Raw genomic sequence first — 22493 nt, forward strand, 5'->3', positions numbered from 1 at the left:
GTAAGATTCGGAAGCGTTTGGCAAAGCGCAGTAGTGGGGGAAGCGTTGTTCCGATTTCAAATTCTGCTGTCCCGTTTCTAGACAGACGAAAAAAGGGCGGTGACGGTCTGACGGCAAGGTCTCCTTTCCATAAGATTCAACCTGCCTAAAATCGATTAGCGTCTGTTTATAAGGCTACGGCCACACGGGCGTTTTTTCACGCAAGAGCGCAGCGTGAAAACAAGCGAGAAATATGAGCAGCATTAAATGTAATGAGGTATGCCACACGCAGTGTTTTTTCACGCAGATGCGGCGAGTCTGCAAAATCACCCGCCGCGGGCCCGCAGAAGAATGGACTGGGGTGCATTTTTGAAGCTTGTTTTCACGCTCCGTCGCTGGCCACATAACACGGGCGGGAGCAACACGCAGCTTTGATCGAGTCGTCCTAGCAGGTTAAAATAAAGATAAATGTATCAAACTTTTTCAGGATAGCGTAAAATATTTTTATTCTAGCCAATTACACAGTAGGCCTACACGTTTTATCTTAAACATAGACCTTACTGGATTACTTAATAATTTGTTACTGAAAGGAAAGGAATTTAGTTGGACTAAAAAGTGCAAAGATGTATTTATGTAGCAGAATATTCAAAGATCTGATAAAATCTTGTAATAAAAAAAATATGTTATATTTACATTTTTTATATTAAATGTAAATAATTAAATGAAAGGTTAACAAAATAAAATAGTTTTGGTGTTGTTTTCGTACCAAAGTTAATATACCATTCGTATTTCTTGTTAAAGTCAGAAACAAGGTTACTTTTCCGGCCATGATGAAGATACCTATACAACATAATTACGTGAATTCGTCAATCAATTGTGTATAAGGCAACAATTCTTTTTCATCAATTACAATTTGGAGTCTTTGTTAAAAAAAGGTTTTTCAACAACTTTAGAAACCACGGGAAGAAGAGATATATTCCGATACGAGATCGGATGCTTGATTTAAAGGTTTACCAGGTTTTGGAATAACGACAATTTGTGAAACCTTCCACCATAGACTAACCAACACATGTAACAACATGTAGTAACATGTGTAGTAACAACTAACAACTAAACAACTAAGGGAGTATGTTTGATCTATGCTTCCACTGTATTGGGAAGTATTCAAGAAGGCGTAAAACTGCATTGAAAGGTAGGTACTGTAAGGAAAACTATTGCATTTTAAATAAACAACCAATTTTGGCGTTTTGACACTTTAACATTTGCAAAGGCAGATGACAACTACGTCCACGACACTGTCACAGACAGTGCAGATTATCTGAAGTAATCTTGGAAAGCTGGAATATAGGAAACAAACCACCACTATGACGTCACGGAGCGTCCCGTGAGCCTTGCAGGAACTCGACCCAACAACCAACCCCACATCCAAGTTTCATCAAACAAATTATACAAAACAGAACAACCCAACAAACCAGCCAGCCAGATCAAACTACTTAAATTAAAAAATCTGTTGGTTTGGTTGGGTGGAAGTGGAAACTAAAGAAACTGTCAAGTCAAGAAAAATAGGAAGGTGATGGCATAGAGAGGAGATTGAGATTGCCAATCAAATTAAATTTAACCCAAGAGTTAGAGTTTGATAGCTGGATGTCCCAAAGAACAATTGGCAAATTGAGTGTAAACATGTTTTTTAGTAGGTGCTAAGATGTACACATTTAGAAGAGGTTATCAGTGCATTTCTTTACAATTATAAATAATCTTGAGTGAGTATACCATAACTTAGATAGGTTAAAGATATGCCCAGGCAAACCCTAAATCAATATTTTAAGATAGGCCTAGACTCTTAAATTCAAAGCTAGTCCCCTCAAAGTACCCTAGGCTACTTAATGAATCTGGTTAGGCCTAGGTGGCTCGGCCTTAAAACTCCAATTCCAGTTCATTAAGCCATTAACTTAGGCTAGAGTCGGCCAAGCCCATGATCAGTTATTATAACCTCGATAGTGAATAAGTTTTACGGGTACAGTTTCTTAACTGGGCTATGCTAATATCGATTGAAACTATCGAATTGAAAATATTGATTAATAACTTAATCGATATTTTTAAATATATTTATCATCGGGCACAGTTTCTTAACTGGGCTATGCTAATATCGATTGAAACTATCGAATTGAAAATATTGATTAATAACTTAGTCGATATTTTTAAATATATTTATCATCGGGCACAGTTCCTTAACTGGGCTATGCTAATATTGATTGAAACTATCTATTCGATTAGTAAACCTTCAAGCGATTTTTTCACCATCAGCAAGTTTGGTTGGTTAGGTTAGATTATGATAGTTTAATTTTATAATAGAAATATTTAAAAATATCGTTTATTATTAAATAGACAATACGGCTACAACAACCCTAATACATCATTCAACTACACGACTTCTCGTAGAAGCAGGGGGCGACCACCGAACGCTCGATACATTAACGCCCGATCAAGACCGAGAGGTAGAAGAGGTCGAGGACGAGGGGTTACCGACACAACCACCGGACAGGATGACATACACGAAATTCGATAGTTTCATTCGATATTAGCATAGCCCAGTTAAGAAACTGTACCCTTATCATCAAATTAAACTAGGCCTATCTTAACCTAACCTAACCAACCAAACTTGCTGATGGTGAAAAAATCGCATGAAGGTTTACTAATCGTATCGATAGTTTCAATCGATATTAGCATAGCCCAGTTAAGAAACTGTACCCAGTTTTACCCTGAGGCAAAATTTTTAAATCAGACTCCAACGTAGGCCTAAGTTAATTAGGCTAAGTTATTGATTGTTACACTCAGTAGGCCTAAGTACCTAGGGTACAGTTTCCTAACTGGGCTATGCTAATATCGATTGAAACTAGGTATTGATTCAATTAGGGCTACACTTCCATATCTGTTGGCTCAAACAACCGATTGAGTAGGCTAATATTGATTATTCAATTGTTTAATTCGATATAGGTATCGTTTGGTTAAGTAGTTAGGCTAGGTTAACCTTACCTAAATTACCAAACAATAGGCCTATACCGAACAATTGATATATCGATCAATATTTTGATTCGGTTGTTTGTGCCAACAGATAGGCTATGGAAGTGTAGGCCTACCCTTCCCCCCAATAGGCCCCAATTATCAGACCCAATAGGCGAAATGTAGCGTCTTGTGAGTAACAGTATAAGTGTTAATATATGTTTTAAGTGTTATAAGACGTTTCTTTTATTTACTTTCCATTATTGTGGTTGGCAATAATAATTGCTGCAGCTGTTGTTCGGCTATTATTTTTGCACCATAGGCTAAGTTATGAATGTGTGAATATTGTGAAACTCACTTCACACCTGGTTGTTAGTGCGTCATTTACATTTTTGTTTTGAACTTTTTATGTTGGCCTATTTTTTTTTATTATTGAGCTAAAGTGGCCAATCCAAATAACTAAATCTGAAATTTGAAGGTGATGTTATTGAGATGCTTATTAAAGTATATCTGAGGGGGCAAAGTGAAGGTGCTAAGTTAAACAAGTTATCATCAGCCTACATTTTTCTTTAATTTATTCAGTGGCAAGTGGCAGCCTAACTTAAGTTTTTCAAAAATAATAAATTGCCTAAAGGCTAAGTTATAGTTATGTTCTGGATTGTTTTATAGTACCTTTATTGTTATAGAGACATTGTTTACATACGAGTGGCATGGTGAGTCGCAGCCTTGACAGCTTTAGTAGTCGTGAAAGCTTAAGATCAACTTACTTACCAGCCCCTATCACTCACAGGTACGATAATAATAATAGTTAAGTTATAGAATATAGTAGAAACTCAATAAGAAGACCCTTGATAACAATGTAATTTTAAAAAGGCCCTTGATTTCATACGACCCTTAATTAGGCTACATGTTATAAAACCTTGATGAAAAGTTTTATATGATACCCATGGGAGACTTGTTATTGAGGCTCTACTGTACTATGATGTGACATCTCCATCTTAATTGGTAATTGATAGGCCTAACTTTATTAGCAGTATGTAGAGGAGACTCGGTAAATCCAATATAAACAGGGTTGTAACGGACCCGAAAGTCAGGGAAACAACTATATAGGGTCATGTAGTATAGCCTAAAGGTAGTACCGGTCTTTTGTTAGCCTACTTTTGTTTGGGTAGTACCGGTCCGCACAACGTCATAGTCACTTTTGTTTAGGCCGGCCAAAAGTATACATTTTCAATGTTAGCCTACGTGTAAATATAAATGTTTCGTGTGTCAATGTGTGTGTATATGTGGACTTGAGCGATGACCAATGCTATTAACAGTAATTTAACAAGACAGAAGATTTGACAATGGCCCCGAAACTATAGTCATTATAAAAGGCGACTTGTATTGAAGTCGTAACTAAGGTATTTAACCTATTATTATTAGTACTCTTTATCAATCCAGGAGGCAAAACAAACTTCTTTACTTCACTCGGTGAAGTAAAGTTTAAAACACTCAATCGGTGAAGTAATGAAACCCATTCAAATAACATTGAGTGCTCAACTTAATAAAATATAGGCCTACCTCTATGGAGCCAACGACAATCAAAGCTAGAAATCAGCTGTGCGTTTGAATGCTATTGTTATGCTTTAAAGTATTTTCCTAACCTAGCTTTTGTTTGTAAAAGAACGTTACTGTTAGAAGATGAGTGAAATATTGTCAAGTCCCGTAAAATCTTGTACGTTACATGTTACGACGTTACTCAAGAGCGTGTTTACATCATCTAGGTAAATTATGCAACGAGCGAAAAAACGCTCTTACTACCGGTACCTTACACTTGTAAAGTAAATAACTATTACGTTGTTTAAAAACATTTCTTCATATCTGAAGGTTATTGTTGCGTTGAGGGATTATAAAAAAATTGAAAAACCGTATTGACTAAATAATAAACAATTCAAGAATAAGTGGAACACTTCTAGCCTATTTTGTTTTAATTACAAAACATATGTTGAAGATTATTCCAATTATTTTGTACATTTCTTAACATTTGACAGTTATTGTAGTGGTAAGTAGTTTAGTCAATGACTTGTAATGACTTTTTCCTACACAAAAGATATGGTGTTACAGAATTATCAGTAAGATCATTTGATTTGTGGTTTGTTTTAATATTACAGTATTTTTTTTAACATTTAAGATCTTTAGGGACTTGTGTCATTACAAGCCACTAGTATTATATTAATATTGTTTCAGAAAAACCTGTATGTCTGCCGCTGTAAAACGCTACAGATATCTGCGCAGACTCTTCAAGTTCGAGCAGATGGACTTTGAGTTTGCGGCTTGGCAGATGACGTATCTTTTTATAGCACCTCAGAAAGTGTACAGAAATTTTAACTATAGGAAAGGTAGGTAATGTCTCACGCTAAATTATAGGTTTACCTACAAAATTCTCCTTATTCATAAAGTAGAATCCTGTATCCAATCCAAACTAACTGGGACCAAACCCTGTTTGGATTCAAAATTTGTAATTAGTGTTTTCCCGAAATAAGTACAGTAATAGTTTTGAATGCAGATTATGTTCATGGTTGCAATCCCTGGAGATGGTCTCAGCGACTGTGGCTACGTTCACGATTTTTTTATTTGATATTTGTGACTGAAAAAGATTATTTTGAGCTCTCCATGACCCCAAATGTCTAAATTTTTTTGGAAACTCAAAAAGATATTTTCAATTTTCCTGTGACTGCGCTGAGCTTTTGTTTTCCCGATCGCAGAAAGCATCTTCCAAAATTCTCAATCCATTTACTGCGATCGCGAGAGACAATGATGTTGTCTCTGCGACCGCGGATGATGTAATGATTTTGCTGAGACCACAGAAGATATTCACGTTCCTGCCGTGACTGCGGAAGATGTCCTTAATTTGATGTCAGCTTTGTACTAGTAATGTTATTTTTTATCATAATACTTGCAAAGTTTGCAATAGGTAGATTTTCGCAAAACAATGTTTGGAATGCAGCTACATTATTTTGCAATTATTTATTACTAGCTGTACCCGCGGGCTTTGCCCCGTTTAACTTCATACGTGAGCTCGTTCGCATGGCTCAATCACGTCCTGGTTGAAGTTCGTTCGCTACGCTCACTCACCTTTAGGTTGGAGCTCGTTCGCTGCGCTCACACGTCCTAGTTGAAGTTCGTTCGCTACGCTCACTCACCTTTACGGTTGGAGCTCGTTCGCTGCGCTCACTTGCCTTCACATTAGCTCGTTCGCTATGCTACCTCGCCTCCGGGTTGGAGTTCGTTCGCTACGCTCACTCACGTTTTGGTTTCCAATTAGCTGTTGTCAAATATTTAAAAAAATAATAGTGCTGCACTCTGTTGGTAATCCTTGTAGGCCTAACTTTAATTCTATTGAACATCATAGAACAGAACCAACTTGTTTTAATGAAACAGCTGTTTTGATTCATTAATTCCATTTAAATATGAGTACTCATTAGGTTAACATGGGAAACTCCAGAGCCACTGGGGTGGAGCCCGAGAGTCCTATCAGAATAAAAACCACTTAGTTTTCCTATTTAATGCCTAAAGAATCAGTGTACCAAATTTCAGCCTCCTAGGTAAGTGGGAAGTGGGAGAATTAGTGATGAGTGAGTGAGTCAGTCAGTCAGTCAGTCAGTGAGGGCTTTGCCTTTTATATATATAGATTCATAGTCTATCTAATATTAAAAATAACTAGCCATTCTTTGTGCTTAAGTTTCAAGGTGTACCAGTTTATTTCAATTTAAAACAACTTTTTGCAATTTCGATAAATTTATCTTTGAAAAACAATGAAATAGTTCATTTCTATATAGGCTAAACCATAATTGTTTAGCTAAAGTGTGCCTATTAACTAGAAAGTGGTTACGACTCAATCAAGGTCTGAAGCTTCTAAATGTCTTTGAACTGGACTCAGCTGATATGTTTGTTTAGTCCTTCTTAGTACTTTTTATTAAAAGTTCTGTTTTAACCTGGCGATGATTCGAATATTTTGTAATAATATTTTTTGTTTCAGAAACCAAATCTCAGTTTGCAAGAGATGATCCTGCTTTTTTGGTATTATTAAGTTTTTGGCTATGTGGTATGTAATTTCATTTTTATATTTCTTTTGTATACACTTAGTGAATGCTTATTTGGTATCAACAACTTATTTTAGGTGTAGAAATATACGTACAAAATACAAACAATTTTTTATATTTTTTTTTACAAACCTTGAACAGTGGTTATCAATTATCTTTTTAACTACTGAGATAATTTTTTTATTCAACTACAATCAAAAACGTGGACTTAGGACATAGACTATATAAACAGCCAGTTGTGCAGCACAATAAGATCTGAACTATGTACAGCGTTGTGACAGCCCATGTAGGCCTACAGTAGTTACAGCCGATAGGGAGGGCACTCACACTGTTAGGGTGAAAAAAATTCTGAACAAATTAAACACTACACTTAATTTATACCCAAGCCTTGAAATCATCCTAATACTTACAATGGAGAAATTCTTGTTGTGAGTGTAAGGCGTAGAACCAACTGGTACACATTTAGTACTCACCTTCAGTCACAATCCATGTTACTCTTTTAACAGAATCTAGGATTACATTATACTTCAGATAATGCACTGGAGCTCGCCCCGTGGTTGAAAACTCACCCAAAATTATGTATTGTGCAACCTTCTCATTTTCACCCCTGCAATAAAATGTACCGGTATTGCTGTAAATAAAACAAGTGGTTGGAATTTCTTCCATTTTTTTATTTTCCTATTTATATTTTGAGGTTATTTTTTTACCAGCATGGCTACCCATAAGGACCATGTTGCTTTTTTAGCGAATTTCCCTATAGGGAAGTAGCTATTACCGTAGGTCTCATGGTAAGACTTAGGCCCGGGACTGATTTACTTTTTCATGTTGATGTCCCCAGAGGCCAAAAACACCATTCGTTTAAATTTTTATATATGTATATATATATACATATATATATATATATATATATATAGATTTATATATATATGTGTCCGTGAACACGATAACTTGAGTAATTTTTATCCGATTTTGATGAAATTTGGTTTGAAGGTGTAAGGCGGGATAAACTTGAATGAGTTCGCGATCCAGCATGATCGGACCATGGGAACAGGGTTTTATGGGGTAAAAATTGGTTTTTCTCACTTTTGACCCTCAAAACACAAAATTTCCCAATTTTTCTCTAAACCTTCTTAAAGAGCTTAAAATAACAAACAATTCAGTATATCAAAGTGTTTTTGTACTGTTATTGGTTACGGAGAAAACTAAAAAAATTGTAAATTTAAAATTCCCATGTTATTCTTATGGAGAATATTGTAAAATGTTGTAGTTTGCTTGTTTATGGATACCTTTTGATCAAACTTGGCAAATATATTCGTTTTCTACTAAGTAATAATTATTTTACTTAAAACACACACTTTATTAGTTTCCTTGTAGCAGCAAACCTAGGTACTTGTTAAACCTAATGTTATTTAAATATATCGATTAAAAATCAATTCAGCCAAATGGAAATTCGCTTAGACGGCAGGTTTGCTGCGGCGGGGGTATTTAAATTTCAAATTCATTTTTCGTGCTTATTTTTGAGCCTATTTTTATTTATAAAGGGATTCTGCACACCTACAGGAAAATATCTTTCATTTGGTACCAACCACATGTAATTTGGTCCAGTAGTATGGTGAGGCTAGCTTTGCATAAGTTTTTTAGTATACAAGATTGTAGTCATTACGTGTATAGTCAATGATATCACCAATGCTAATATGACTTTTTTGTGTTCCAGTGGCTTCAATAGCTTTCACCTTCATACTAAACTTGAGTGTTTGGGCGTTCTTCAAGTTTTTAGTCTACTTGGTATTTGTCGATTGCATAGGAGTGGGGATTGTAATTGCTACTTTAATGTGGTAAGTCAACACAAGAGCATGTATTATTTTAACAATACTTTGCTTATTAGAACTACCGGTACAGATTTTTTCATAGTTTTGACAGGTTAACACGTTGAGTGCGGCATACATTCAAACAGGCCAATGACGGCAAGGTCCAGGCGAAGCCCCGGTTTGCCACCAAATCAGCGTACGCAATTAGTATTCAAATATTTCAGTCTGAAAAATAAAAGAGCAGTGGCGATTGTGCTGCGTTACCTCAAGAGTGGACGTAGTTCACTGAAACACCCAAAGGTAGCAGCACTGCCTGGATCCGTAGCCAGTGCCTTTGTAATGTGGCTTGAAGAGAGAAAATCTCCAAAACGGGGACAAAAGCATATTCAGATGGGATTTTACGGGAAATTTTAGTACCAACCTACACCAAAATAGAGCTCACATTCTAAGTTAGAGTCTGGCAACGATTATAATGTCCCCTGGTTATAGCTGAGCTGTACTGAATATACTGAACTGATGTAGTGGGAGTGGCGCTACTACATCTGTAGATATAGGCCGCACTCAACGTGTTAAGCAATAGTTTGTTTTAGTTTAATTTTTTTTTTAAATTCTTTTGCAAGCTGAAATACAGGTTGCGGCAAAAAGATTGATGGTTTTGTAATGTTAACGACTCAAACTTAAAAATGGCAGATGCGATCAGCTTAAGATTCAAAAAATTACATCTTACAAATTATATCCGTCTTGGGCCAAGCGTTCTTCCAATCTTGCTCTGAAATTAGCAAACACTTTCGCTTACATTGCAGGAGAATGGTTTGCCATTTCTTGGCGAATGGCTTCCTTCAGATCATCCAGTGTGCGGAGTTTGTTTGTGTAAACTCTTGATTTCAGCAGTCCCCACAAGAAAAAGGCTACAAATGGTGAAAACCAGGGAGCAAGCTGCCCACGCAATGTCTTCAAAATGCGAGATGACTCGGCCACAGAATTTGCTTCTTACCTCAACGGATTTGTGGGCGTAGCTCCATCCTGCTGAATCTAAATTCTGCTCAGGTTTAAGTGATTGTGCATTGAATAATCACTGGGCTTAAACTGTTGCACGGTAGCCATTTTGTATGGGTGAATGTGCAAGTGCTCCATCAGCAATGATGTTCTTTACGCTCTTAATACACAAATAGCTAACTAAAGACCACTTCTTTGTCTCAGAAGCTTGATTATCAATAGACAGCTTATTATCAATAACAGCAGAGTGCTGATGAAATATAATTGGTTGCCTTCCTTTTCCGCCAACAGGTATGTCAGCAACCACTACTTCCTGAAGCCAGCTTATCAGGGTCAAGACGTAGAGTGGGGTTACGCCTTTGACGTCCACCTTAATGCATTTTTTCCATCTCTCATCATCGTGCACGTATTCCAAACGCTGTTTTATCATGGTGAGTAATTGGATCAAAACGTACCATCTAAAAAAAACCCTATTAGATCATGTGTCAACTCAGATATATTAAGTGATTGCTAAACAAAAGTGAGTTAAATATCTTAAATATATGTTTGTCATACACATTAAATTATTTTATAGTCCTGATTCCTTACCCTTCAAAATACACATTTTTGCTTTTTCTTGAGTAATGTTAAAAATATTAATTAGGCTACTTAAAATTGCAATATATAGATTATAAATTATCACAAAGAAGGAAGGAAAGGAAACCTGAGATTATTTTGTAAACTTAGAAACAAAATATTGTCCGATGAATCCCTAAAAATTGCAAACAAAATCCCAAACTTAAGTTTTTGAGCAGTTTTAATGTGTATGTTCACAAAATTTAGGCGGTTTGAGGGCAATTTCCCCCACTACAATTTTTGCCTAACCCTTTAGCAAACATGGGCAAAATGTTTCCGTCATGCTTCTAATGTGCTTTGGTATTCCTAGACAGACCGGTTATGTCCTTGGACATTGCTACTTAGTTGGACATTATTCCGAGCTATTGCAGTACTTCTCCAATAATTTTTTCCTGTATATTTGCAATAGTTATTGGATATTGTATGTATTTTTAGTTTCTTCTGTTGCCTTACCTGTTTTGAAAAAAAAAGAATGAGTAAACAACAAATGAGAGTTTTAAGGTTATGTTTTGTGTCAAAATCGACTTTTGTTAACGATTTGTATATTATTTCAAATTCTTTTGTTAATCTTTCTGAGGAGAAGGTAGCAGTTTAAGAAAATATGAAAATAAGAAAGTTATAGTTATTGTAACTCACTGTAGTAAAAAAAAATAGGAATTCCTGTGTGTAATCAGGTTGCATAATTACGGTATCGCAATGGCTTAATGTATGTCACAGCTGACTTGACTAAATGTTTGTATTTACTTTTTACACCACCTGTTGAGCTATTATGTTACGAAGGTAGGGTTAAGTAGAGAGGATTGATTTCTTCCCCTAAAATCACCTAAGTTTTGTGATCGGAGTCTAGTGTGTTGGGTTTACCAGCATTGTGCAATAGACCATTAGGCCTGATCAATAAAACGTGTATCTGTGGTCAGGAAACAGCACTTTGAGTAAAATTTGGAATTCAAAACTAAATTGTTTGTTACCACCGTAATCAGACATTTTGCAATTTTTTACTTATCCTAACTTATCTGTTTCTTCCACCACTGGCTTTTTTGTTTGTAGAACATGATTAAAATATGTGCAAAATCTTACCTCCCAAAGGGGTTCTGGTTATAATGATTGAACACTTACCAATTTGTTTAACTTCAGCAATATTTAAGAGTATACTTTAATTTTAAATCTTTAATATAGTAATGTTCACCTTACAGCATTAATCAGCCAAGACTGGTTTTTCTCTCGCCTGTTCGGCAACACACTCTGGGTGGTAGCGTTTGGTTACTACGTTTATATCACATTCCTCGGATATACGTGTAAGTCGTATAATTTACTTTATTTACAATAAATAATCTGATTAACTGATGATTTCTGATCAACAACACTTTTAAAATTAAAACAGATAAAATTATGCATATTTTAGTTAGTTGCTTGTGTTTGTAAAGTCACAGTTTTTATTGTGGAATAGGAAACTATGTGTTGCAGAAATGCTAAAAGAATTTATTAACCCTTAAAACTCCAATGGCCTATAATCAATCTTTCATTTGCTACTCTGTGCAAATATCTTAACATCATCTGAAGAAATCTATACAAGATGGAAATCTTCTATCTGAAGGTCAATTTAATTAACACTTAGCTCTTGGTAGTGCTGTTAGTTAACCTACAGAAGACTGATCATTATAAGACATTGCCTCTCTGGTCAGGAGACAGTGAAGATGAATAGTTCCAGTCTTCACGCCTCCAACTCAAGGTGTTCAACTCGTGTGGTTACATGTCTCTTGCAGAGCTTGGTAGAAAATGTCCTCCAACTTTAAAACTAACGGAAAATAGCTCGGGATACATCCCGATAAGAGGATTTATTTGAGTTGCACCTTGAATCAGGTCAGGTCCTATTTCACTCAGGTTCTTCACTGTATCTGAGTCCAACTAAAGCTTTGAAAATTTTTAACCCTCCGAGTGTCATGTGTCGCTGCAGCGACTCACGAACACTGTTTACGGCGAAGGCTCTATGACTGACAAAATCGGATTGAACTGGATCGAGTTAGGTATCGTTCTTTACGTTATATTCTAAGCTTTCTCCAGAGGTCTGTCTCTAAGCGCTGTATGTTCTCTGAGCCGATCGTAATTGTAGCAGACAGCTGACGTGCATATTTGTAAACAGGTTAGTTAACCTCAGACCGATGACTGATGTGTTTTATTATGTTTATCATTGTTTTAGTGTTAAAAATCAAAAGTAGTGATATATACGTGGTGTATTATAAGAAGATTTAAGTGATTTTGAAGGGCTGGTTGATGATCCTGAAGAAGTAGGTAGTGATATTGATGTAAATTATCAGCCAGATTCCTAGCTATGGTTAGGCTATGCATTCTTAACTAAACGCTATGTACTGAAATCTGTTTTTTGCCCATAACTTATTTATTTGCAAATTTACTTCATTATATTATTATATATTTGTAATCCTCATAAAATTTAGAACAAAGTGGCTATTTTCAAATATTTATAGGCCTATAATTTATACAATTTCATTGAGTGCGAACTTATTTTTTTTAAATTTTTCCAAAATAATTTTTATTTTTACCTAAAAAAAATTTCTGAAACAAATATTCCTTAGGTTTTATGTATGATATTGAAGCCCATGATTTTCCAAACAAAATGGTATATAGAACAGTAGAATTAACATTGTTTTAAGCTTTTCAGATCCGTTTTAATAAAACCTTGCAAATGCGCCAAAAATAGGCAGACATTAAAACCAAAACAAGGGACACTCGGAGGGTTAATTTTATGTTCATAAGACGAGAAAGAAATTTAACATAGGCATTTTAAATGACTGAATAATTTATCTAGATCAAAGGTTTAAACATCTTTGGCCTTCATCAATGTTTTTCCTTCATATTTGCAGGTCTGCCAATCTTACAGAGGACACACGTCCTGTTGTACCCGCTAGTCCCGGTTTTGCTGATGTTCCTGGTGTCGCTCGCAGCTGGCTGGAACATTACCGAAACAGTCATGGACTTCTATCACTACCGGGTCGTGTAGCTTGGTGTTGTGAAATCAAACACAACTCTATTGTACATAATGTATTGTTACTTTATACAAATATTTATACATGTATCATCTGTTAACTTGTAAATAACATAACAATTCGTAAGAGATGTTTTATTTCTACCCTCTGTTCTATTTTTGGTCAACAAGTATCACATTTGGATTTGCTACACTGGATAGAGTCTAAAACATATTGTTTGACAACATAGAGAAATGAATTGGCTACTCATTTACTCAGGAATATTAGCTAGGTCAGCAGTATGACAAGATTTTCACAAAATCAGCAAACTATCTTCACGTTACAGTAATGCTAGGATAAACTGACTTCACCTATGGACCAGCTGTAACCAGTTATACTGAAACCGAACATGGTTAAAATGAGTTCTTGTCGGAGCATGATAGACGATAGAGACATAAAAGATGCAATACATTAGACCTACACTCTCCATTTTACAAGCCCTGCTTATCCGAGATCATTGTATGTAATGCTAGGATAAACTGACTTCATCTATATGGACCAGCTGTAACCAGTTTTACTGAAACCGAACATGGTCAAAAAAGCCTCTACTTGAGTGTAATTCTTGTTGGAGTATGATTGAGGATGGAGACATAAAATATGGAAACAGTTCACTCTAATTTTCAGAGCCCCTGTTATCCAAGGTAATTTTATGCCTAAATATATTTTACCTACGACCGTTTTTTCAAGAAGCCGTTTCAGTACAGTTCTTAGAATTGAAAAGTATCTCATAACAGCATTGTTTACTTTCATAACAGCATAGTTTTTTCATAACAACACGGGTAACTGACCTATGAGGTTTAAGGATTGAGAGAGGAGAAGCAAAATTGTAATGATTCGAAATTCAACTAATCAGCTGTTCAGGCCAATTTAATTGTTGATTGGTGCAAATAGTATTTGATACAATGATTCGTTGCATCACTGTCAGTGGCAATTAGAGGTTATAAACAAAAAACATAACCTCTCTTAGAAGTTGTGAGTAGTGATTTTTAGTAATTAAAACACCGTCGTAGGTAAAGTAGTGTACGCAACTCGCGTAAATAGTGTAAACGACTTTTGTAGAAGTTTTTAAGGAACTTGCCAATGCTCGTACTTTAAATTTTCTACTCGTATGCAGGTTTGCTGCAAAGGGGTATTTTCAAATTCTTTCTGTATGCGATTTGGATAATCTGCAATTCAAAAATGGGCGTTCGGACAATTGGAGTTACAGGCCTACTGTATAAGCAGCTGAAATTCAACAAATATTTTCAGAATGAAATTTTAAACGGAAACCAAAAGAGGAAGAAGGAATGATTCCAAACTTATAAACAGCATAGCTTTCTTGGATGATGTTAAACTTCTGCCTCGGATGGCCGGAAGTGTGATTCTTGCAGCGTGAGACGATCGTCATTCGCAGTGAGCCATTCTGCGGCTGGGCTGGCCGACCCAACCCTACCTCACTCTGCTAGACGATACCCTGGAAAAGATTGTTTGTTTGTAACACAAATGACAACATTTGAATGATTTTTTCCACCTCAGGAATTTTTAATTAGCATTTATGAGCACTGCAAACCTGATTATAGGTCCTTTACTAGAAATTGTTTTTTTTTTAATTCAATGCCTTTTGGGAAACTTCTGATTAATAGTTTTGGCAAATCTTAAGGTTAGAGAAGTTGATAAGCTAAACATCTTTGCTTAGTCTCCATGCTACTATAATTTTTTCCAAACCATATTTTTGTTGTTTTTTTAGTAAAAAAAAAAAAAAAACAATAGTTTCTTTAATATTAATATTTAATAGATCTTTGTGTCTAGTCCAGTTTTCATAAATTCCTAAATTATGAATACAGTTGATAATATGAGGAATGTTTATCACCCCTTTGTATGTATATATATGACATGAATAAAATTGTGCAAGTTAATTTGACTCGACTTCATATACATAAATATTTGTATTATCTGTGGGACATGATTTTATTGCTTAGAAATCAATTTTATTACAGTTATCAACTATTAATAGTTCATATTTACATTTTAGTACTATGCAAAATCTAGGAAAATTAATTTACATGTGTGTTAACATGCAGTTAATGGGACTTAGCTTGTTGTTGGACTATTTTGTAACATTAGTTATTGGTAATACTTTTTAGGTTAGGTTGTATTAAGTTCACCCTCACACCACCAGTTTCCCACCTCAGGCACATCCCGAGTTGGATTATGACACTTGGGGGACTCGACTTAACATTTCACCCTGATCTTCTACAGTTCCGAGTTGCTGCGTAACCCTTCTTGTACCTAACAAGACCAGTTTTGTTTGAATTTCTTTATTTATGGGAATAATTAATATAGAAAGGGTGCAGGCTTGTATAAACCTACTGGAAATACAATTTAAAATAAAAACATCACTAATATTTCACAAATTTTTAATTTTATGAGGACTTTTGCCAGCTATCCTGGCATCATCAGACACTACTGGAAATATTTTGTGTATTTGTTTCTTAGGCCAAAGCAAGAGCAAAATTCCTGGATACAAAAAATTGTTTACAAATGTAAGAGGATTGTTTTTCAAGTAAGGCCCGTTAGTGCATATAGCTAGGCTTCATAGTTTGTGTATACACCCCAACTAGGTTTCTTGCCACTTACTGGCATTTTGTGAACAGAACGGTGCCATTTGCAAAAATAAAATGTCATGAACACTTAAATTAAGCATTTTTAATTTTCTATCAAACGGTACCAAGGTCAAAACGTTCAAATAAGAAATAGCTGAAATATTACGATTTTTAGTTGAACAATGGGGCCATTTTAGCTTTATTCCACCCCATTTTACAACTAAAAATCGTAATATTTCAGCTACTTCTTATTTGATCGTTTTGAACTTGATACCATTTGATAGGGAATTAAAAATTCTAAATAAAAGTGTCCTTGACATTTTTCATAAAATCAGCAGTTTTTGTGTAATTTAAGTTTAAAAAATTTCAATGGGCGCCCATTTTGAAATTTTAAGTTGAATCAAGATGATTTTCTTTCTAACATGGGTCTCTTCTACCTTAACATACATAGCAAGTTTCATGAAGATTGGTCAAAAAAATTCAAAGATAAACATTTTTATGTAAAAAATACAAAATGGCGGATATCTGGCAATCAAAGCGATTTTGGAAAAAATGTTATACTTGATTTTCTCTTTATTTTGACTCAAGGAATCACTACGTAAATTATGTCCCCACTTTTTTTAACAACCTGTATACCTTGCATGTGAGGGAAAATAAGAAAAAGGTAAAAATAATCAAGTGGCTTTAAGACAATTGAGAAACACAAGCACCATTTCTAAATACACATAAAGAATCAAAATCACACACTTAATTGTACTTCTCTATTTCTGTGTTCTGTTCTATATAAGGGAATTCTTTATTTAACTGAGACTACAGTTAATAAATTACAGTAATTACTACACTCACCAAACCTATTAATATTTTTCAAGTGAAAAACAACTAAGGTGTAGTGCTTGAAAACCAAACAAAATTCATAAAATATATAAAAATTATACCTCTATCTGCTTTATTGTACCATCTTGATCTAACATCGGGAAATTACAATGAAATAAATATAATACAAACAACATATCAACCTGGTCAACTGCTATTTTACTGTGAGGTAAATTTTCAGCCTACATATGTGCTCAATAGATGATAAACGCAAAATTATATAATACCTTTAGATTTTTTATTTGTGTTTTCCTTCCTACTTTGAAAAAAAAAAAACACATTGTATTAATAATACAGTATCGTGAACAACATAAACTTAAAATTACACTCACAATTGTTTGGATAAAATATTGTTCTGAATTGATCATGTTAGACACATTTAAGACATTAAGTTAATTAATATAATGTGATGGTTAGTGTTTTCAAAATTGCAGCTAGTGAATCGAAAGAGTACAGATAAATTGTTTTTTATAATAATTACAATCCTGATTATTGAGTAATATTATTATATCAAGTTGGCAACAGTTTTCAGTTTTAAAGTTCATATATTCTATTACAATTATTGAAAAGCTGATAATTTATTCTTTTGGAATAGCATGAAATTTTAGGAATTGGTTTTTTACTGAACACATACTTTTCACCTTCTGTAAAAAAATTGTGAAAAATCAATAAATGCTTTATCATTTTTTGTTAACTGAAATGTTCTTATATACAATTCAACTGTTTTAAAGCTTAAAACCAGTTAACCTCCAATAAGAGCTCATATTCCTGTATTTCACACCACTCTATGTTCTGAACTTACCTCTAATGAACGGAAGCCCGGTTGAAACTTTCTTCTGATAGTCGAGGTATTGTTCTCCGAAGAAGTTTATCAACGTGATTTCCTCAACCATTATTCGGTCGTGGAAAAACTTCCAGCTGGCCAGAATGTAAGCCACGAAACACAACGGGTTAACCAGGATCATCTAGAAAAAGCGTAAAGAAAATTACATGTGGCTTGAGTTCAGCATAGCTTATTGAAATTGGGGTTCGTTGAAAGTTATTTTGGTTTTCAAGAACATGATTTAAAATTGTCGGTTTGAATTTATTAGTTGGTGCCTTCCTTATTTTTATTAATGATGTTTAAACTTTTGTAGTTTTCAATAATCTGTTTTTAAGCACTGTCCAATTAGAGTATTGATCCTGTCATGTTCCAGAATTTCTTCCTTTCTACAGACAAGATCAAATTCATTTGCATTTACTTAAAAATTATTTTAAAATTTTTTGCAGGGTTGTGTTTGCAGAGCTGTTAATATTAGTTTGTCTCAAATTTGTCTAACATTATAGACAAAAAACTTTGCATGGCAAAAACTTCTGAATGGAAAAATCTTGATTTGCCAATGAGGTCCTTCTGTAAAATAATTTTTACTCTACGATGCTAATAGCTAGTCTGATGATTTCTGACCTGTAGTCATTGTAACGTCAAGTAAATAATCACAGATGATGTGAATTTATGGTTTAGAGATGGTTTTTAGTTGATGAAGAATAGATTTTCATCTCAAACAATGCCCTTACCTGAGTGCCCATCGACCAGTAGAACCAGCCGACGTAGCTAGGGTGACGGCAGACGCTGTAAATACCGTGAGTCACCAACTGATGGTCGTTATGGCGTACACTCTGGACCACATGATTGAAGTTGGTACGGGCCGTCCACATCGCACACTTACGTAGACACTCGCCTCCTATGCATAGACTGAGACCGACATACGACACGAGCCTCAGCGTTTTCAACTCTAAAAATTACAAAATGTTACCCTCAATCCCACTATGTAAAAAAATGGTAAGATTATAAACACAATGTTTCAACCAAAAAAGATTACATAACAGCAATATATTTCAACGCCTCAGAATAAAACAAACAACTGCTGATAATATGTCTTGACTTTGCTAAAAGAGATTAAAACAGCATACAAAAATTTGTTTATACTAGAACACTAGAAGACAAATACTGAGTTATTGAAAGTTCCGGCCCACCATATGCTGGATTAACGGGCTTTTACTGTAACGAGATTTAAAACAAACTTGAAAACCAACATAATATTTTGAGCAAGATTGTAAACCAGCTATGAACCAGAAAGGGTGTTGAGCTAAAACAACTTTTTACTTATAATTTTTTCCTCTATGCAAATGGTCTTCAAAATACAAACAGTGTAGTAGCCTACGTTATGCCTACCGTAGTCTACCTACTTTATTATTCTACGCCAATAGGTTTTGGAGAAAAGTGCAAAAAGGGGTACCTTGACTAATAATTTTATCCGAACAGAGAAACATTTACTGTATTGCTATTGATTCGTTGTAAAATAGTTACTAAGCCACTGACTTACCAGGGAAGAAGTATGCTTCAGTGAAAAATTCAACCCAGCTAGACACAGCGGCAATCATATACTCATTGCTGTGATTCAAAATGAAAGAATCGATAGTCAATGTCCTTGGATTAGTGAGAGCGATTGTTAGGAATTCTGAGTAATGGAAGAATGCCATGACACACATGTACCTGGAACCAATAATATTTATGTAATTTTTTACAAACAAATGGAATTATAAACTGATAACATAGTGACCCAAACTTTACTACACTTCGTACCTAGAACCTATGCAACTAGCTGGTCAGATAATAAGTAAACGGATAGTATTTTGGCTAACAGAAAAGTTATGATTTTCCATACCTATATTGAATGTAAACATATGGCGACTTTGGAAGTTTTCCAGCATTGATATGAAAAAAACAACCAATTATTTTCATCTTAAAACAGTAAAAACTCACCATCCATAAGGGATCCAAGGGTTTGGTAGCAGGAATGCCACTAGCAGCCCTCCAGTAAAGACTGAGCCTAGAAAAGTAGCTCTCACTGCAACCTGGACAAATGAGTAAATAGCGTTAATTTGGTTCAATAAATATACAAAAATTTGCTGATTTGGCTGATTTTTTAATCGGCCAACCACAAAATCAACTGTGTGCGCTTAGCGCTTGTTTTGTGTACATTAATTGTTTTCATTATTTTCTATGTAATATTAGTTTTCAGTTATTTAGACCTGTTAAACTCATTATACAGTATGGTAATTGGTCATAGGCTATTTATTTTAGTCTCTTAATTTACCGTACCAATGTTAAGGCAAAGAACATTTTCATTTTTTTATTTCTTTTTAATTTTAATTATTGCTGATTGTGTTCTTCTGTCTGTGAAGTGGTGAGCGACAAAGAAGACTCTCCCCACACACAGATGAACAGTCTTCGTGGGGATTATTGTTCTTAACACAAGATTGTACCTAATATCTGAATTTTGGTACTTAACTTAAATATATTTTTATCTTCTTAAAATCGGTTATGGAAATAACTTAACCCTTAGGGAGACCAACTTCCGGGATTTCAGAAGCTGGTACTTTTTGCTATAAGTTTTAGATACAAAAAAAGATGAAAGAGGGCTGTGTTTTTCAAAAGTTAGGCTAGGCCCTACAGCATTTTTTCTATAACATTGCAGAAACTGTCAAAAGTACCAAGGTCCTAGGCAGTGTGTCATATACTATAGGGTCAGTCTCCAAAGGATTAAAAAGTTGATAGCTTTTTAAAACATAAACACAGGAGCCTAACTTATAAGGATAAGCATCAATAGCACAGAAAGCATACTACTAACTTATAACCCAGAATGCCAACCGCATGGTAAAAAGCATTAAGTGTTTTGAGAGAGCTTTGCCTGTCAATCGTAGGCAGCGCCACCAGCGTTGCTATGCTGAGTGCATGGCAACGCTGGTGGCGCTGCCTACGATTGACAGGCAAAGCACGCTCAAAACACTTTTAACCCTTTGAGTGCCAACGTCCGGGGAACCGGACGTTTTTAAAACGAGCCAAAAGTGCCGACGTCCGGCTGACCGGACGTTTCGTAATGATCGAACAGTTTTCATAACAACCGAATGGATACTCGGATTCTTTTAACCCATATATTAACATTGAGTCAAAAGTTACTAGAGATGCGATACTTCGATTTTCGTTGGTCGAAATATCGAAAATTCGATTTTTACGAAATTTTTACCTAAAAATCGCCAGATCACGCTCGGCATTTTTAGCGCGACCTTCGGGAAAAATCATCGGCATTTTTTGAGCGTTACTTTTATTTCTCGCCTGGCACTCTAAGGGTTAATGCTTTTTACCATGCGGTTGGCATTCTGGGTTATAGTAGTATGTTTTCTGTGTCGATAGGTTCACCATCGATATGTTTTCGGGGCTAAAACACATCGATGTAAATCAAAGTTTTTTCCAGTTTTTTGTCTGCTCTCTGTACTGTAAAAGCTTACTAACCAAAAACTATGTAGTACAATTTGATATTGGAAAACATTGATAGGCTATTTCAATTACTTGGCCTAAAACATTGATGTAATAAAAACATCAGTTAATAATCTACCATCGATGTAAAATACATTTAACATCAATAAAACCCATATTGATGTTTCAAAAACATTGACTATTGATACTCATCCCTAGTAACTTAGGGCATTTAGGTATCTAATAAGAGGATGTTTTTCTTACCTGGTACAGATATCCACTGAACAGAACAAAAACTATGAGATTCATAAATACAATGTTGGTTAAATAGATCAACCATATGATGCTGTAAACATCGATATGCAATAAGTCTAGTCTAAAGTGTGGAGTTATTAATGACAATACCGGCAATATTGTAGGAGATATAAAACAAAAGAGACTTAGCTTCGCTTCCTTTACAATCATTTTTAATTTACAAGTCTATTAAGTTCAAGTTTGAATGATTTAAACCTGATAAAGTTGAGGCCTAGGCTAAGTCAATGTTTAATTACATTGGGTCTTAAATCCAACTTTATAACTGAAACTAATCGGTTATTTGATGAAAAATAGGCTTAGGTATTATGAAAGGTTTGACATTTTATTCGAGAAAATTCGCAGCTAAATTAAGTTAATTCCCTAAAAGTAGATTTTGCTGAGCTCTCTACACACTACACTACACACTTGTAAAAATGTAAACGTAAACATAACCTCAACTCTAATCCGTAAGGGGATAGTAACTCAAACTCAACTCAACTCTATCTCCTACATGAACCCTTTTTTACCCAACTCACTCTTGTTTTTGCTGCAGGCTGATTATTTTTCATAAAGCTTAAATTAACAACATCACTTTGCTCCCCACTTTAATGCTCCCGAGTCTTATCAATAAAATAATGCCACATGAGCATAACTAATAAAATTATTTAACTTATGACAGTAATTTACTCGATTCCTTAGACTATTATTATACAGTTACTTTGGCAGTTTGTTAACCCCAGGGGCCCATTTCATAATAAAGTACAAACTAATATTATTAGTAAATCAGCTGATCGCCCAATGCAAATCGAATGGAAATTACAAGTTACAAGTTGTAACTTGTAACTTGTAGTTTATTATGAAATGGGCCCCTGATATAAAAAAAGTAAAAATATGCCTTCTCCGTGGATTTTTTACCAATGTCT

General features: G+C 34.9%; 2 protein-coding genes across 3 annotated transcripts; one reads left to right on the forward strand and one right to left on the reverse strand.

The window, feature by feature from the left end:
• Nucleotides 1-1511: 1511 nt before the first annotated feature.
• Nucleotides 1512-13605, forward strand: LOC128992443 (protein unc-50 homolog). Its single transcript, XM_054416020.1, has 8 exons — nt 1512-1739; nt 3666-3769; nt 5209-5360; nt 7001-7066; nt 8779-8899; nt 10160-10299; nt 11677-11778; nt 13363-13605. The coding sequence occupies exons 2-8, from the start codon at nt 3690-3692 to the stop codon at nt 13497-13499; spliced, it is 798 nt and encodes a 265-aa protein (XP_054271995.1). The 5' UTR covers nt 1512-1739; nt 3666-3689; the 3' UTR covers nt 13500-13605.
• Nucleotides 13540-21984, reverse strand: LOC128992440 (protein-S-isoprenylcysteine O-methyltransferase-like). 2 transcript variants are annotated; one of them, XM_054416014.1, is made up of 7 exons: nt 21541-21984; nt 19783-19874; nt 19343-19512; nt 18534-18751; nt 17782-17944; nt 15691-15792; nt 13540-14977 (listed from the first exon to the last, which is right to left on the reverse strand). In XM_054416014.1, the coding sequence occupies exons 1-6, from the start codon at nt 21739-21741 to the stop codon at nt 15713-15715; spliced, it is 924 nt and encodes a 307-aa protein (XP_054271989.1). In that variant the 5' UTR covers nt 21742-21984; the 3' UTR covers nt 13540-14977; nt 15691-15712. The 2 variants fall into 2 exon arrangements, with proteins under 2 accessions (XP_054271989.1, XP_054271990.1); XM_054416015.1 differs by lacking the exon at nt 15691-15792.
• Nucleotides 21985-22493: the final 509 nt, after the last annotated feature.

This window comes from Macrosteles quadrilineatus, unplaced genomic scaffold, assembly GCF_028750875.1.
Source record: "Macrosteles quadrilineatus isolate MER2022 unplaced genomic scaffold, UCM_ALF_1.0 Scaffold_4__1_contigs__length_99947679, whole genome shotgun sequence".
NCBI lineage: Eukaryota > Metazoa > Arthropoda > Insecta > Hemiptera > Cicadellidae > Macrosteles > Macrosteles quadrilineatus.